The sequence below is a fragment of the Pollicipes pollicipes genome, unplaced genomic scaffold (genome assembly GCF_011947565.3).
Source record: "Pollicipes pollicipes isolate AB1234 unplaced genomic scaffold, Ppol_2.1 Scaffold_6138;HRSCAF=7277_pilon_pilon_pilon, whole genome shotgun sequence".
In the NCBI taxonomy this organism is placed as follows: Eukaryota; Metazoa; Arthropoda; class Thecostraca; order Pollicipedomorpha; family Pollicipedidae; genus Pollicipes; species Pollicipes pollicipes.
Window position 1 is genome coordinate 369427 of NW_023596818.1, and position 17167 is coordinate 386593.

Below are 17167 nucleotides of genomic sequence, written 5' to 3' on the forward strand. Positions count from 1 at the left end.
TAAAGTCATACGTAAACAATGGACAAATGGGGCGACACGCGCCCGGTTAGGTTCATATTGTCATCTACCTCCCGACGCCCGGCGGCAGGCACCTGGCGCCTCCGCCACTGTCTGACCTCGCCGGCTGCCGGGCGCAGTCACGAGCCGTCTTCTAACGGCGGCGCGGCGGGCGTTCGGCTCCCGCCGGCGGCAGTCAGTCCGCGGAGGAGCACTCCACGGCGCTGGCGTCACCGGAGCGTCTCACGGGCTGGGCGCAGCGTCCGCCAGTCGGCGCCACCAGCGCGCCCCGGAGCCGGCCCGCTCGCGCCGCCGCGCCCTCGCACCACTAGCGGCCCGGTCCCACACGCGCCGCGGCTAGCCTACGTAATGCAATCACAATCTGCGGCCGGGCGGGGCGGGCGGCCTCGGTCGGTCCCGCGCCGGGCGGCCGCACGTAGCCCGCGTCTGTGCTGCCGGCGCCCGCGGCAGGCGCGCGGCGCGCGCCGGCGTGCATTATGGCTGGAAGAGGGCGTCGATGTTGGCGAAGGCACAGGCGCCGAGGCCGGCGCGGGCCATGAGCGCCACCAGCTCCTTGCTGTGTGAGAGGGCGACCTCGAGCGGCGGCCGGCGCGGCAGGTTATGCGAGCCTGCGGAACACGCGGCGCCGGCCGTCAGCGCACGGGAAACAATGGCTGTCAGCACGCGGGAAACCTCGGCCGTCAGCACGCGGGAAACACCAGCCAACAGCACACGGGGAAACACCGGCTGTCTGCACGCGGGAAACATCAGCCGTCAGCACGCGGGAAACACTGGCCGTCAACACACGGGAAACACCGACCGTCAGCACGCGGGAAACACTGGCTGTCAACACACGGGAAACACCAGCCGACAGCACAAGGGAGACACCGGCCGTCAGCACGCGGGGGAACACCGGCTGTCAGCACGCGGGAAACACCGACCGTCAGCACACGGGGAGGCACTGGCTGTCAGCACGCGGGAAACACCAGCTGACAGCACGCGGGAAACACCGGCCGACAGCACAAGGGAGACACTGGCTGTCAGCACGCGGGAAGCACCAGCTGACAGCACGCGGGAAACACCGGCCGTCAGCACAAGGGAGACACCGGCCGTACACGGGAACGGGTGGCCAACGGCTGTCAGCGGGACTGTGCAGCGGACCGCCACGGCCACGTTGCACGTGGAGTTTGGCACAACGTGCGAGACGACGTGCTTCAAAACGCAGCATCGCTAGACGATACCGTTTGTACAAGGCATAGATCGACGGTTAAATCGCTGACTCCACATGGCATAGTCAAGACGGTTGTTCAGGTCGAGGAAAATCCAGCCCGTTAGTCAACTCTCCGATGACAGCTCCAAACAGCACAGCTATTACGAACTATCATGGGAGTGCGTACTATCGATCTATTTCCAATTCATATACCTTGTAATTTCGAACCCAATTGCAGCTAGAACATTCCAAGTCACAATGCGCACATGGCTCAACATCCAGTCCCAAATGACTTTCCTCAGGACCAGAGAACACCTGACAATGAAAAGGCAAATGCTGTGCCACGAATAGGCGTTAATAAATACTTTTAACGTTACAAGAATGAGCAAATTATCAAGAATGTCACCTCCCCATTAATCCACCCGCACATGCAGCACCAGCGCACGCCCTCGGACTTCCCGTCAGCTATATACATCACGGATACCTTCCTTTCGTCTCATCAGCCCTGGCATGCAACTATGCCATGCAATCACATCAACGCATTTCTCTCCATGTCCAAACCCTTCTAGTGAGAGCGCTCGTGTTTTGATCATAAGTTACGATACACCGCTATGAAAAGCGACACGACAACGGCGAGTCAGCCGTCGGCGCTCGGCCGAGCAGCTGTGAGCTCCAGTGAGAGGCCGGCCAGCTCGGCGCCAGCACAGTGTGCCGTGTGCGTGTGCGGCAGTTACTCAGAATGGCCGAGTTGAGGGCGGCGCAGACCGACTCGCGCTGCACGGGGTCCAGCTGCCACTTGACCGGGCTGCTCCACGGGTCAGCGTACGCCAGCAGGCTGAAGGCGTCCTGCCGGCAGCGCACGAGCAGGCGCGTCACTGCTCCGGCCGCACACTCAGCGGCTGGACACGGCAGGGGCCGACAGAAGCCGGTCACACGCGCGCGCGTCACCGCTCCGGCCCGCACACTCAGCGGCTGGACACAGCAGGGGCCGACAGAAGCCGGTCACACGCACGCGCGTCACCGCTCCGGCCCGCACACTCAGCGGCAAGACACGGCAGCGGCCGACCGAAGCCGGACACACGAGCGCGCGTCACCGAGCCGCGACGGGGACTCAAACCACACACCGAGGGCCGGGTGGTGACGACTTCCGACAACTGGATACAGCCACGGTCAGAGTCGGCAGACGGGCCTCCGGCGGGCGCAGCGCTTCCTACAGGCCAGGAGTGAGCACTCCGCGGAGCACTCCTCACCGGGGAACACTCCGTACACTCCGAGATCAGGTCACTCATCAGAAACCTCTGATCCATATTCGAACACAAAACCACGGCCACACGAATGTATCGAAGGTATCCCTTACCCATATCAAACGGAACTCGACGCAGTCGATCTTCCCAGCCCCAACGCCCGGTGCTTCTGGTTCCGAACACACCGCTACTTGACAATCGACGCCCGCACGGGGCTGCCGGTGGTCAGCCGCGGTTGTCGCGGTCTTGACCCCGCCGCCGCCTACCTGCAGCAAGTTCTTGTTGTAGTCGCTCTCGCCCTGCTCGCTACGCAGCCGCAGGTAGAACAGCTGCAGCTCGCGGCCAAACTTCAGCACCTTCTCCACGGCGGTGTTGCTGCCGCCGCACAGCGCCCGCTTCTTGGCGGTCGACTCGACCTCGGCGGGCCGGTCCACGTCTGGACGGACAGGGCACAGACGGCGGCGAGGGTTACACAGCGCCCGCTTCTTAACGGCCGACTCGACCTCGGCGGGCCGGTCCACGTCTGGACGGACAGGGCACAGACGGCGGCGAGGGTTACACAGGCGCGCCGGACACGTCCAGCAGCAGTCTGCCGGCCACCGGGCTCCACCCACGGGCTCAGCCCTGGCCACATCGTCACGACGACTGGACTCCTGATGAGGCAACAAATGCAGCTGTCGAAGTGGGGGGATGGGGTTCGCGTTGGGGTTTGGGCGGAGGGGGGCAGCAGCACGCTGACGCGGTTCACGCGGGCGGCGGGGTCCGGAGCGGGCCGGCGCATCGGCCGGGACGCACCCATCTCCTCGTCGGCGTCGGGCGCCGTGTGGCCGTTGGAGAAGCCGTTGCTATGGCTGCTGTCGTCGCCGCCGGCGTTGTTGGCGTTCAGCTCGGCCTCGGAGAGCGTGCGCGTCGACTGGATCACCGACGTCTGGATGGCCCGCTGTTCGGACACCTGCCGGCCCGGCGGCGCCGTCAGCACCCGCTCGCAGGGCGACGGTCGCGAGCAAGCCCACCACGAACCGTAACACGGCGACGCACAGACACGGGGGCAGCGGGGGGGGGGGGGGGGGGGGCTGCTCTGGGGCGGTGCCGTCAGCACAGGGGAAGGGCCATTCAAGCTTTGCGATACAGCTGCGGAATCCGCTGCAGCTTTGGCAGCCACCGGCTTATGCGGACTAGAGGTGTCGCTTTTAAGCTCTTTTCACCAGCGCGTTGCGGGCGTGAGGGCTCAAATGCAGCACCTCCAGTCTACAACAGCTGACGACTGCAAGATACGCGGCAGATTCTGCGACCAGCCCGCCATAAGAAAGCAGACCTTAAACCGGGAGGGGGGGGGGGGGGGGGGAGGGCGCACAAAGAACCGCGCAAACGCGAGGCCGTTTGCAGAAAGACCGCCCCCTGGCAACATGGGCCAACGAGGAAGACCGCCTCCTGGCAACGGCGCCGGGACATAACCACACGGCGACCGTGAAGACTGCACTCCACTCTGGCACAGCCAGCAGCGCAGCCAGAGGGACACAGGCGAAGAGCTGGACCCTGGCAGCTCCACCAGCAGGTACCAAGGCCGTGCCAGAGGTACAGGGATGTGGAGCAGCAACGGAGCCTGCAGTCAGCAGGAAGGGCGCCGCGCCCTTAAACGCGTGAGACTCGGGACAACTGAGAGACCGCGCCCGTGCACAGGCCAGCAAGGGATCCCGCGCGCCCATCCGCCCGTGAGTGTGGAAAACCGAGGGCCCCTCCCGCGTCCGTAAGACACGCGTGACGTTTGAAAGGACGCACCTACGAACACCGTGACAAGCACGGATTCCGCGCGACCCGGCAGGAGAGAATAACTTACAGTGGGGAAGGGGAGAGGGTGTGCCCCTCCCCTGCTGCCTACCAAGGTGAGCCAGAAGCCATCCATTGTGTCTTGACACACCTCACCGACCGGTTACCTGCGGTGTGATTTACATACTTCCGCCAGGTGGCGATGGCGCAGTTTTGAAACACCTGAGCTACCCGACCGCTGCCAGTCATGTCAATGCACCCGCTCTAGGGGCAATTCCGACCTATCTCTCTCTTGAAAGAGCGTCGGGTCACAAGATAACCATGAAAGTCACAATGGATAGAAAATGCGCCCTTAAATCTGGATAAAATGCAGTGAGCGTGAAGGACTGAGTGTTCCGAGTTTCCGAAGCGGTGTCCATAACATGCCGCTGTGGACACAGCTTCGGCACGCTCCAGCCAGCTGTGTCGATGGGAGCCGTGTAGCCACGCAGTTAGTGCGCGCACCCGCGGCCCAAATGATCACCGACGACATACTCGGTTGGGATTATTGCTACGAAACATTCATAAAAAATCAATGCTATATCTCGGCACGCTAACGAAATTTCTCCACCCGGCGGACGGAGCTGCTCCGTCACGGTCTGGTAACGCCGCTGACGAACAGTGGGTCGGCGCCAACCAGCCGCGTCTGGTAACACGGCGTGACGACACGGCGCTGTTAAATCCGCCACAGCGTGGCCCACTGTCGTCAGCAGCCGACGAGCAGCAACGTCAGACAGCAGCTGCCCGTGGATATCTCTCTCCCTCTCTCCCCAGCCGCGTGCACCGGTCCACCACCGTCGGACCACCTACGCCGGCGTCGGCAGCCGGCACCGGTGTAGCACCGCCGCTAGCGCACCTCACATGGGCCTGGCGGGTCCCGACGCCACACTGACCTCCGAGTCGGAGCCGTTGACCATCTCGATGAACTGGCGGACGCGCAGCAGGAACAGCAGGCTCTGCTGCTTCTCCAGCAGGCCCGGGTACAGCCGCTGCGTCAGCTCGATCGCCTCACCCATCCGGCCGGCCAGCACCAGCCTCTGAATCTCTGCCAGACACCGTCGACACGGCTCACATGGCCGGCACAGTGTGACGTACGCTCACCTCGACACGATCGATAGCTCACATGGCCGACACAGTGTGACGTATGCTCACCTCGACACCATCGATGGCTCACATGGCCGACACAGTGTGACGCATGCTCACCTCCACACGATCGATGGTTCACATGACCGACACAGTGTGACGCACGCTCACCTCGACACAATCGATGGCTCACATCACCGACACAGTGTGACGCATGCTCACCTCGACACGATCGATGGCTCACATCGCCGACGCAGCGTGACGTATGCTCACCTCGACACGATCGATGGCTTACATCGCTGACACAGTTTGACGTATGCTTTCCCCCAGACGAGCAACAATCAAACCTCGAATGTAACGTCGTCGCGGCAGCGTACCACAACGCTTGCCCAAAATATCGTGAAAGCGTATGCGCATTGTATACAACTTACCTCTAGCCGAAAGATATTATGTTTCACTCCTGTTTGCGTACAGATGATACACATGCAACGCCTTATGGAATGGCAAACCAACACATCTAAGCCTCAACAAGGCGCACCATTTCAGCCATACCAAACGCACGTCCGCGGCCGCACTCACTCTGTCGACTCTTGATGGACGCGAGATCCTCGTCGAAGGAGATACCCGTACTGTTCGCGAAAGCCTCTGCCGTGGAGCAGTATCCGTGGTGCACCAGGTACGTTTGTACCATTCTGCGGCGAGCGAGCAATGGGCAGCGTCAGCAGCCAGGTCGCCTGCCCAATCCCTCCCCAACGGCACCGAGGTCGCCTGCCCAACCCCTCCCCAACGGCAGCGAGGTCGCCTGCCCAACCCCTCCCCAACGGCAGCAAGGTCGCCTGCCCAACCCTTCCTCAACGGCAGCGAAGTCGCCTGCCCAACCGTTCCCCAACGGCAGCGAGGTCGCCTGTCCAACCTTCCCCAATGCAAGTACGGGCACTGATACAGAGAGCAGCGGACACTCACGGCGAAACCTGGTGTTGAACCTGCCTCTGGGGACGGCGAACGAGTCTGTGAGCTCATGGCTTTATTTCAGACGACCCAAAGGGAGTCAAGAGTAAAGGGCACACGTACGTTGGCGAGTGTGCCGACGCGCCGACGCCGTTTCGCCTGCGACACTTAGTGTTGCAGCGTGCCTCATATGTCCGGTGTAACCTGCCAGTGCAATGTTGCAGCCCTGCAAGCGGAGCCGCGCGTGTGGAGCGCAGCAGCTGCACAGTGTCACAGTGAGCCCCTATGCGGGATGTAGCTCACTGACGCAGCGTCACAGGGAACCCTTCCGGACGGGTGTCACCCGCCGGTGTCGCGTTTCAGGCCGCCCCAAATAGGAAGTTTACCTACCTGAGGACGACAGAGCTCCATTGCCCCCCCCCCCCCCCTCCCTCAGTTGTGGAGCGCAGTCGAGGTATGCAGCGCTCCAACTCATCTCCGCCTGGTGGCAGTGTCGCTCCCGCCTGTCGTGCGACACAGCCGCCCACCAGCGGTGGTGAACGTGTGTCCCACCTGTGGAGGGTGTCCTGCCAGCAGCTGAGCGCGTCCGGCACGGGCAGGCTCTGGATGGTGGCGCGCACGCGCGTGCGCAGCTCGCGCATCATGTCCTCGATGTCGTACACGAACGGCGACTGGCCGAAGTTGGCGTCGATCATCTCACCGGGCGTCTGCAGACCGACCGTCGGGTACAGGTCCGGCTGTAACAGCGGGGTCAGGTCAGACCGAGGTACAGGTCCGGCTGTAACAGCGAGGTCAGGTCAGACCAAGGTACAGGTCCGGCTGTAACAGCGAGGTCAGGTCAGACTGAGGTACAGGTCCGGCTGTAACAGCAGGGTCAGATCAGACCGAGGTGCAGGTCCGGCTGTCAGCGGCGACAGCAGGGAGCAGGGGGAGGGGGTATACCAGGATACCAACCGGGCCGTGCAACGAGAGCAGGAGGCCAGCGCAGGGCACAGGACCAACCATATCTGTCTGGTATGGACAGCAGGAGGTCAATCATACAACTAAACAGCTCGGCATAGGCAGCTAAGGGTGCGGAACACACCTGCACTACGTTCTAAAAGCCACACCATAATCCAAAATACAACGCCTAGAAGAAGCCAGACCATAACGCCGGTCCGACCGTAACAGCTAGGTGGGCCAGACTAGAACATACGTCCGAAGGTAACAAATCGGACAGAACGATAGCACGGAGTAGAGGGGCCCGTGGGACACGCCTCAACCAGAGGCAGCGGAAACAGCCAGCTGGACGAATGGTGACAACAGGCGGGGCATGACGCTGGAACAGCAGCGCAGCAGGGCACGGCGCTGGAACAACAGCGCAGCGGGGCATGGCGCTGGAACAACAGCACAGCGGGGCACGACGCTGGAACAACAGCGCAGCGGGGCACGACGCTGTAGCACCACCACAACCAGGTCCAACGGCCTGGACGCTGCCATACGGACGTAAGCTACGACACCATCCACGCCGGAGCAAGGTCCATGTGCCGCTGATGGACATCCGCCTGCGTCATTACACGTCACAGCAGGCTCTGCCGGACGCATGACTTTTCGTTTGCGTGCTGCGACGCCATGATCGGCACGGGCCGTTGCCCGTTGGTAACCATTCCTTTCCGCCTCCCTCCGTGAGCTGTGAAGGCTACAGCTAGCGCGTGGCCGGCCTGGCGCGCCTCACCCTGAGGTCTGTGAAGGCTATGCCCAGATGGTGGCCGTTCTTGGTGTAGAAGCACGTGTTGTCGACAAGGTTGATGCCGCAACCAATGACGTCTCCCGTGGTGAAGGTCGGCCCATACGGCTGCCCCGTGGTGGTTGAGTTGAAGGCGTACCCATCGTCGCCATGGTAACCGTACGAGTATTTCTCCCAGCCTGAAAGTGTGTTGGCGTATAACAACGGCGCTTCATAATCCCCACGCGGCGTGCGACAATTACGATAAAAGCACAGAGTAAACATTCATGATTGACTGCGACGTGAATACGTATCAATGTGAGGAAAACATTAACAACATTGAAAATTCGTCTCATTTCCATGAGAACACTTCGAGTTTGAACAGATCTGACCACCAAGACATAACTGAAGCAGGAGTGCATTGAACTTCCAGAAAGAGAGAGAATAGACAAATGCGGCTGTAGCGTCGAAAGTGTACGACCTTTTAAGCCATTTCAGTCTCCACCACAAATGAAGCCCGCCTAATACAAGATCGCCCACACTGAGCCTCGCATACCGTCCATGAGCACCTCGTTTGTTAGTTCGCCTCGCGTGATGACCGGCGTCAGCGACCGACAATGGCTAGTGTAACGCAAGCGTTTCTAAAGCACAGACCGGACCACACAGCAATGGTATCGCGTGACGCGTCGGGGCACAGCCGTCCGGCGGAACATGGTTGCCCGGCACGCGGCCGCGCCGCGCCGGAGGCGGCGCAGCACACACACACGGGCGTACCTGGCAGACGGTTGAGACTGGTTCCCTGTTGGGACAGGCCAATTCCCATGTACCTGTAACGGACGGAGCGTGACCAGTCAATGGACCACCCGGTCATTACCAGGCAGCTGGTGATGCTCCAACGATGCATTACCAGCTCAGGGACAACGGAACACAAGACTAATGGCGATCGGCCTGCTCGGTTCTGGAGAGGCGCGGGTTTTACGTCGCACCTGGCAGCAGTGTATGTAGTACAGGCTCGTTGTTGATTATGCACATAGGGGTCTATACTCCAACCTCCACATGCAAAGCATTACGCTGATACCGAGACTAACTGTTTAAACTGAATCCAGGCTTCAAAGCACTGTTCCTCATTTCAAAATATTTATGAAAGCAACAAATATGATGCAGAAGGCTCACTTGCAACGAATGGTATACTTCCAAGTGCAAAAGACCGCTATTTATAACACAAGTTTACTATTTAAAAAATACACTCTTTGATCCGCTATTGTTTGATTACGTCACGGAACGCTGCTATAACGTTAGAGTCGTTAGCCTGGCCGTGTCAGCCTTGTCGCTGTAGCGAACGACGCGACTCATCTCTGGTACTTCTACGCACCGCACGATGGCGTTGGTGGTCTAAGCGTGAAAATTTACCTCACGGGTGGTATGCGCGTGCGTTTTGGCCTTTCTTGTCATAACCCTGCATATTTTCCGCGGTGGTATGTTGTTAATGTCATTTGCATTTTCGTTTACGACACTGTTATTACGCCATTCGATTCTCAGCCTCATACTCGTCATAACCAGTAGGTAGTACTTGAGAAATGTAATTGAGAAGCCCGTCATCTTATTCCCTTTCTAGTTTCATCGCACACCATCGCGACGTACCGCTTATCCGGGATAGGCTGCATGCGCCAGCCACATGTGGGCTTAAGTGCCCCTTCATTGGGATTGCATTCGAGCGCCGGCACATACCCCGTAGAGGGGTCCCTTTACGGGCGAAGCCTCAACGGATGGGTCCCCAGGTGCATGTAGCCCTGTTCCACTCATTAATTTTCCTTACCCCATAACTGGCCGAAAACGCACACGTCAAACAACCAAACAAAATAAAAAACGTGATCCAGACCTACAGCCGAAAGTTAAATCCCGTTGTGTTAGCCAATTGTCATCTATCGTTGGTGCATTTGGTGCTTAATCAATGAAAACACGAGTATTTCAGCACCCATCGGGCATGTTGGGCATTGGGTATATTGGGCATGAGGACGAAATAGTCATTAAGGTGGGGGTATTTGGGTGACGTTTCTATGACGACACATATGTCTGGAAGACTTCCAAATGGGCGGTGCGTCACAGGTTGCAAAAGTTCACGTACGTCGTGCTAAACAAAAGAGTTTGAAGTCTTAAAAGGGCCTGGCTGCAAACTGCAAGAATGGTCTTGAACATTGCTTTGTCAGTTCAAAACCCCGCACAAAAGTGGAAAAGACCCCTTAAGTCGACTTTCATTAAAGTAAAAAAGCATGTGACGCAATTCAAGAAATGATTCGATGGGGTGGCTTTTTGTGACAGCAGTTTTATACCACACAGTCTTTCATGTTCCCAAAAATCGCATAACCATAATTTTCATAGCACTACATCGAAATATCCCAGCTTCTCTTCCCTGAACACATGACACGTAATTGCAGAACCATACCTAACGTTACTATTTATACCTCTTCCTCGGTCGACTCATCGGTGATCTCAGCCGGCATGAGGCTGACTCAACTCCCGGCTATGAATCGCAAGCATTTCAGAAAGGAATGTTTTAACCTATAATAAACGAGCTTTGGCTGATCACAGAGTCCACTTAGGCCCCACGGAGAGCCAAGCACAAGTCAAGAGAGCCAAGCAAGAGCCAAGCAAGAGCAAAGCACAATTTCGGAGCTGAGATGAGCATAACGTGCTTGACAGCAGGCGTTACGGCTACAGAAATGAACGAGATGCCTTTCTTTTTCGTTCATCTTTTGTGTTAAATACATCTACTTTTCCTGTTCTCATAAAAAGCTGAGTTCCACACTTAAAAAGGTACGAAATCGATACCTAGGTGGGGAGAAAGAGATCTGTTAAAAACCTTTCCTAAATTCTGAGCAATGACATTCGTGAATTATCTAAATAAATTCGTCACATGCCATAATCCAGCATGCAATATCATTATTTCTCCCGCCGTCGCTAATACCAGCCACAAGAAATCGGCTACGACACCAATCGCCGGTCCACAGCGGCAGCCGGCAAGCACTCTTGACCCACCAATGCGCGCTTCCGACGAGCACGCCGTCTTGGTGCGGCCGGGCGCAGAGCCATGTATACGCTCGAAACCCCGACCGGACCGGGCATGCAATCGGGCACAACACGCGCAGTCGTGGGCCCACGCAACCGGGCCTTGCGTAACACGCGCGGTCGCGAGCCCACGTTACCGGCCCGCGGAGCTGCTGTCCATTCCTCCCAATAGCTCCTGGCTGCGTGACGGAGCCGCCAGAGACTGGCGGCCGCCGGCAGGCGACGGAGCGTGACAGAGCTGACGGCCTCGACAGCGGACGCCCGCCGCCCGGAAACAGCATCACAAGACGAACCGGGGGACCGCTTACAGGCTGACGACGGCACGGCGGCACAAACTGACATGAACGATTCCGTGCCGCGAATGCATCTGCAGCTTTATAACAGATGCATATGATGCCTGCGGCTGCCTCCCGACTAGTCTGAGCCAACAAACGTTTGCTCGTGTCTGCTGCAAAGTCACGATCCAAGCCAAGCCCGGTTCACATCTCGCAAGATCAGTCGCCCGCACGCCGTCTGTGACATTGCCTGAAATAGCAGGCGCTTAAAGCCCGATCCTCCCTGCCAAACCGACGGACAAATGAAACTTGAACAGCTTTTACCGGACTTTTCGACGCCTTGCCAACGACCCCTTCGACAGTAGTATTGCTGTTGCTTATGATATTGGGTTGTTGTGTTCCACAAGTGACTTACCAAGCGTTATGTACATTGTATTGTGAGGAGTGGAGGGGGAGGAGAGAGGGAGGGGATGGGTGGCCATCTTTGTTTTTTTCAGTCGAAGCCTACAAGACCATTCTAAATTTTCAGAAAACGGGGGGGGAGGGGGAGCGGACGCAAGACTGAACTCCATCCCCTTCCGGTCCTCATGGCCCTGGTGGCACACGCGATCAACAGCATATTCCCACCCCAACACACGCGACTGGTAACAATCAATCTCCTCCGTGGCCAAGGCCGCTAGAGGGTTTTCCAATCATCTCCCACTCTGGCAACACAGGTAGAACACAATCGACGACCAGGCTTCGTTCGCATACAACGACGCCTTCCGAGTGCGAACTTCGGCGGTCCCGCATGTCGAGCGGCCTTCCGGGGACACAGCAGAGACATGCCACCGCCCGGGCCGCGTTCAACGGCGGGAGCAGGTGGGACCAGCGCGAGCTCCTGAGCGCCACGGCCCGGCCTCGCACGGAGCCACTCGCCCTCGGTGGAGCACTTTAATCAACACGTGTGGCCCTCGAAACGCGTGCTATAAATATCCAGCGGAATTTCTGTTCGGCGGGATGCGCGTCAGCCTGGTTTAATACTTGCACTACTCCGCTGTCGGACCTCGTCGGACGTCGTCGGACCCTAGCTCCGCACCGCGGGACTGGAAGGAACCATATGTGCAGCTCCGCACTGCGTGTGCGGGGCTCGTAGGAAACATGTGCGCAGACCCGCACCGCGTGTGCGGGGCCGGAAGGTCCAGGGGCGCAGACCCGCACCGCGTGTACCGGGCTGGAAGGCACCAGGTGCACCGCGTGTACGAGGCTGGAAGGTCCAGGGGTGCGGATCCGCACCGCGTGTGCGGGGCCGGAAGGCCCTGGGGCGCAGCTCCGCACCGCGTGTACGGGGCTGGAAGGCACCAGGTGCACCGCGTGTGCGGGAGCTCGAAGGGACCAGGTGCGCACAGTTCGGTCATGGGTAAATGTCGACGCATCCCACCCGGCCTGTGTGTGTCATTGGGACTTTACGACGCACTCAGCTGCTGAGGTTATATGACGTCACCTGCCTCTCACCTTGGCAGAAAGCGCCGACATCGCGGGGAATCGAACCCCGTACCTCTGGTTTCCCAGACGCGCAGCGGTTAACGCAAACGCGTCAACTATCGGCACCCCTCCCACCCAGCCTATGAGCACCTCGACTTTGGAGGGATGCGCATGCGCCGTGCGACATGATACAGGCGTATCACTCCGCATTTATGACCCCTATGGCATACGCCAAAGCTTATTTCAGGCAGTACTTAAGTCCACTCGAACCCCTCCAACCGATACACTCTTATTCAGATTACTTCACGACGCGTGGAACTGGTCCACCCGCTGGCGCTGCATTGCGTCACGCCGAATGAACCCGGGAAACTAACGCTCAGCCGCTGGCAAGGCTTGACCTCACCACGTCACCAGTCCCGATGACAGGCGCCACCCTCGGGCTACCGCGAGCCAGAGCTCGGGTCTCTATCACCCTGCGCTCGGGCCTACTACCCTGAGCTCGGGTCTACTCGCCCGATGCATTCCCCCGTAGAAACAGGTCGGCAGTCCCCGCCACGCGCAGATCGGATAGCATCGGCAATGCCGCTTGTGACGGATTCTCCCTGTTAGGTCCGGGCAGGCACAACAGCCCACAAAATCGATCATCAAACTTTGTTCATGTCTCTAGCAGCGCATTCCAAGCTATACTATACAAATGCCTATAAAAAAACAGGTGAACTTAGTTCTTTTTTCAGTCGCTAAGCGCTAATGTTCAGAGTAAGTACGTAGGTAGACCGAACCTAGCCTGGCACGAGATAGCAATTCAACGCTTGGTCTGGCTGACACGCTCTCCAGATGTTATCTCTGCGACCACTGATTGTGGGCCCACACAATTTTAACAACAAAAGACTCGACTCCTTTAAAGTTGCGCGCCATCATTCGATGGGCACATACGTGAAACATGTAAGGTCTTTCATCGGATTTCCTTATATCACGTTATCACCACAACTTAACCTCCCCCATTCGGTTAACGCACAGTAAGATTTCCAAACTGAAAAACAACAACCGCGGAAGGCAGATGAAACCAAATCAAATTTGTCTGTCCCCGTGGCTCAGCTGGTTAGAGCGCCTGCCCTCCGATCCACCAAACCGTGGCGATCCACCCATGCGTGGCGGGGTGGGGTGGGTTCGAGTCGCTTTAAGCGCTCACTATTTGCCCTTGACAGTTAAGGCCTGCGGCCGGTGGCAGCGGCCACGCTAAAGGTCAGGTGACGCCAGAGGACAGGACGGACCGTGCCCAGCATTGCGCATAAACTTCCGCTACCAAAGTCTGCCGTTCACCTGGAATTGCGCGATCAGATGGTAGAAGTCAGGGCTCACTCAACAAGCACTGCTAAGCGTGAGCTCTGATCCCAGAAATACATCCATATAAAGGGTTCGGATGAATTCTTTTAAAAAAAAAACCGAAGCCAGATCTTAGCTAACCAGCTTCGCGGCGAAATGAGAGCAACATATCTCGACGGAGAAGCAGACAGACAACCGCATAGTCACGTGTGTCGAACTTTGCTGAGGTATGCGCTTCCGGACGCGTGCCATGAATGCGCTCATTTCCGAGAGATTTTTAAGGAGTGATATCATCTCCAAGTAGTCACACAAGATCAAGCTGTGCCTGCCAAATCGTAAATCAACGAGAATCCACTGCTTTTATTGACTGAGCTACCATTCCTTGCCAGACACACCACCAGCCAATTTCAAAGCAGCACTATTCGTAAATTTCTGTTTAAAAGTAAGATCAGTGGACCTCCCTGTGGTGAGCCCTCGGAAAAGCCTGCTACACTGGTGGGTTATTGGATGGGTCAAACCCCTCATGGATCAAACCCCTGAGTAGTGGTCACCACAGGTGCCTGGCTCCAATGGCATGGTTTTTTTTTTTTGCCACAATCTACACATCAATTGATAACTCTTATCTGCCATGGCTTTGCTTATCTCAAACTGCACAGTGCATCTTACTGCAGCTGATGAAGCATACAGCTGCCATGTTTTACATGATGACTATCATATAAAAAATGTATCTGGTCCTGACAAAACCTTCATCAATGCAATTTGACCCCAGGCTTATGGGTCATGATCTCAGTAAGGGTGAGGATGAGTAGTTCATATCTCAACAGCTTGTGTTGGGCTTCCATTAAATTGCTTAACACTTCCAGTAAAAATATTCCCAATAAACTGTAGCATATCAGAACAACCACAGCAGCACATCTTGCTCATAACATCCACAGTTAATGCAAATGTGTTCTAGGAAACAGAACAGTGCTGGCAAAATAACACATAGTGGTGCATTTGGGTAAGTTCTAGACATCAATCAGTACTGACAAAACACTTGAAGGTTAGGCAGAGCAACTTGGTCCATTGGCCTTCTGTCCATTCTTCAACTATCAATTCACAAACTTACTTTGAATAAGCTACCGATGCATGCTTTCAGTACCTAGTTACTAGACTTACCCATCCCTTCCTTTGCTGACAATCTTCACTTCAAAGTAATACAGTCCACACGCAGGAGGGATTGGGTGACTAGCACGTACACTTGCTGCATCTTTGTTTGTCTTGCCGTTGCCTGAGGAAAGAAACACATCACAAACTGTGAAGGCTGCAGAACAAATGATGAGCTACACTGTATCCTAATAATGTATCACATACAAAGCTGTGGAAATAGAAGCTTTCCAAAGCCATTATGCAGAACAATGACACTTCATGTAATACCCACAGGTTTAATACTCACTTTAGTACCGCTGGGGCTCAAGCCCCCCCCCAATTGGAATCTCCACCCATGCATATCTGGATGATGCATCATATGAATGATCAATGGTGACTTCAATTAAAATGGTGATAGCAGGTAAATTAACACACAGCCACCCCACCAAGCCAAAAAAATATTCATAAGTAGAAAGTGCTCATCCAAACCAGCAAGTGCACACACATAACAGCTCCACTTTGTAACTCTTGAAATGGATTGTGTACATACCAGTTTGAATGATCCACTCTGATACACTATCAATACAGCTAATCTGATATATATGCAAAAATAGGATTGACCATGAAGGACAGTCTCCTTTCATTCACACATAGGAAACCACACAGCTTGACTTGCACAAATATCCAGGATACTCTCAATGGTTTAAATATGGAGTAAACAGCTGGCACTACATATTCAGAAAACAATGTTTAAACCATACCTTTGCATTTCGTGTTTACTGTTATCCCAAAGTTTTTGCTCAAACCTCTGGCCATCATATAACTAACCATGAATTGCCTTCAATTCCAGCTGCTTCTACTGGGATTGTTTTGTTAGAAAGCTGGACAATGATCATCCTTCATTGCACTGGATCCCAAGTCACATTTCTGATATGCATTATGGATGAATTTAATTTAAAATGACTGCTGGCCTAAAAATACAAGCTTAGTTTATAACACACCAAATACTAGGCAAACTTGAGCATAACATAGGCCTTTATTAATTTATCAGCAAGTTATCATGGGTCATGGCAAACTTATCAGGTACCGATGCAAATGCATGGCATACTGCATTAAATCCCAGTGTTTGCTTTGGTACATGCAATGCATCAGTTGGCTCATTTAGAAGACTGGCCAGTAAGGAGGCTATCCATTCAAAGTTGTTGATAGAACAGGGGTGAATGCACAGTGAATATGCAATCCATAATTATTTTGGAATGCATTAAGTATTGATGGTGACAATGGTGCAAATTTATTAACACTCATACTAATTTTGCTCAGACCCATACAAATGCACATATGAATGATAGAGATTAAACAATATGCATGGATACCAACCTTTGTAGTGGGCCCTTAAGTTATTCTGTGTCAGGCCAACATCTTGAAATTTATCTTTCTGGCTCCAGCAAGTTGGCAACGGAGTTTCCTTGGTGTCCACCATGGGATACAGCTGTTTAAGGCGATCAGCGAACTGATCCTGACCGATTGCACAGAGCTCCATTTCTGTCCTTTGTGCGCACTCAGAGTTACGCACGGTCCAAATCCGAGTTTTACCAGGACACAATGACGAGCGATGGCCACTAGGCCTTTTTCCTCACGCAGTCGTCACCCTTTTGGAAACGAATCTTGCAAACAGAGCAGATCAATGGTATCGAAACAAACTAAGAATTGAAGTTGCCTCTCCTACAACCAGACGAATCTTCTGAACACCATCCAACTTGTTTTTATTCTGTCACTCATCACACGCGCACCACTTCCCCACATACACGACCATTCGCAACAGCTGACTGGCAGTGGCGTTTCTCGCACGGTCACAGCTGTTCCCGTGCACACAAAGAATATACTGCGTCATGATGCCAGAGCTGAATACATTTAAAAC

The 17167-nt window shown here is 55.7% G+C and overlaps 1 protein-coding gene across 1 annotated transcript; it reads right to left on the minus strand.

Annotated features, from left to right (window-relative positions):
- Window positions 1–449: 449 nt before the first annotated feature.
- Window positions 450–17060, minus strand: LOC119106224 (ran-binding protein 9). Its single transcript, XM_037229829.1, has 11 exons — window positions 16627–17060; window positions 15280–15391; window positions 8768–8820; window positions 8003–8193; window positions 6841–7025; window positions 5920–6032; window positions 5151–5302; window positions 3247–3403; window positions 2718–2887; window positions 1942–2053; window positions 450–626 (listed from the first exon to the last, which is right to left on the minus strand). The coding sequence occupies exons 1-11, from the start codon at window positions 16787–16789 to the stop codon at window positions 493–495; spliced, it is 1542 nt and encodes a 513-aa protein (XP_037085724.1). The 5' UTR covers window positions 16790–17060; the 3' UTR covers window positions 450–492.
- Window positions 17061–17167: the final 107 nt, after the last annotated feature.

Bases quoted from the DNA above. Each gene is read 5' to 3' on its own strand.
- LOC119106224 (XM_037229829.1), bottom strand. From the start codon at position 16,789: ATGGAGCTCTGTGCAATCGGTCAGGATCAGTTCGCTGATCGCCTTAAA. The intron at 5,303-5,919 runs GTGAGTGCGGCC...GGTGTCTGGCAG, and splicing joins GTCCATCAAGAGTCGACAGA to AGATTCAGAGGCTGGTGCTG. The intron at 627-1,941 runs GTAACTGCCGCA...CGTGTTCCGCAG, and splicing joins CCTCAACTCGGCCATTCTGA to GCTCGCATAACCTGCCGCGC.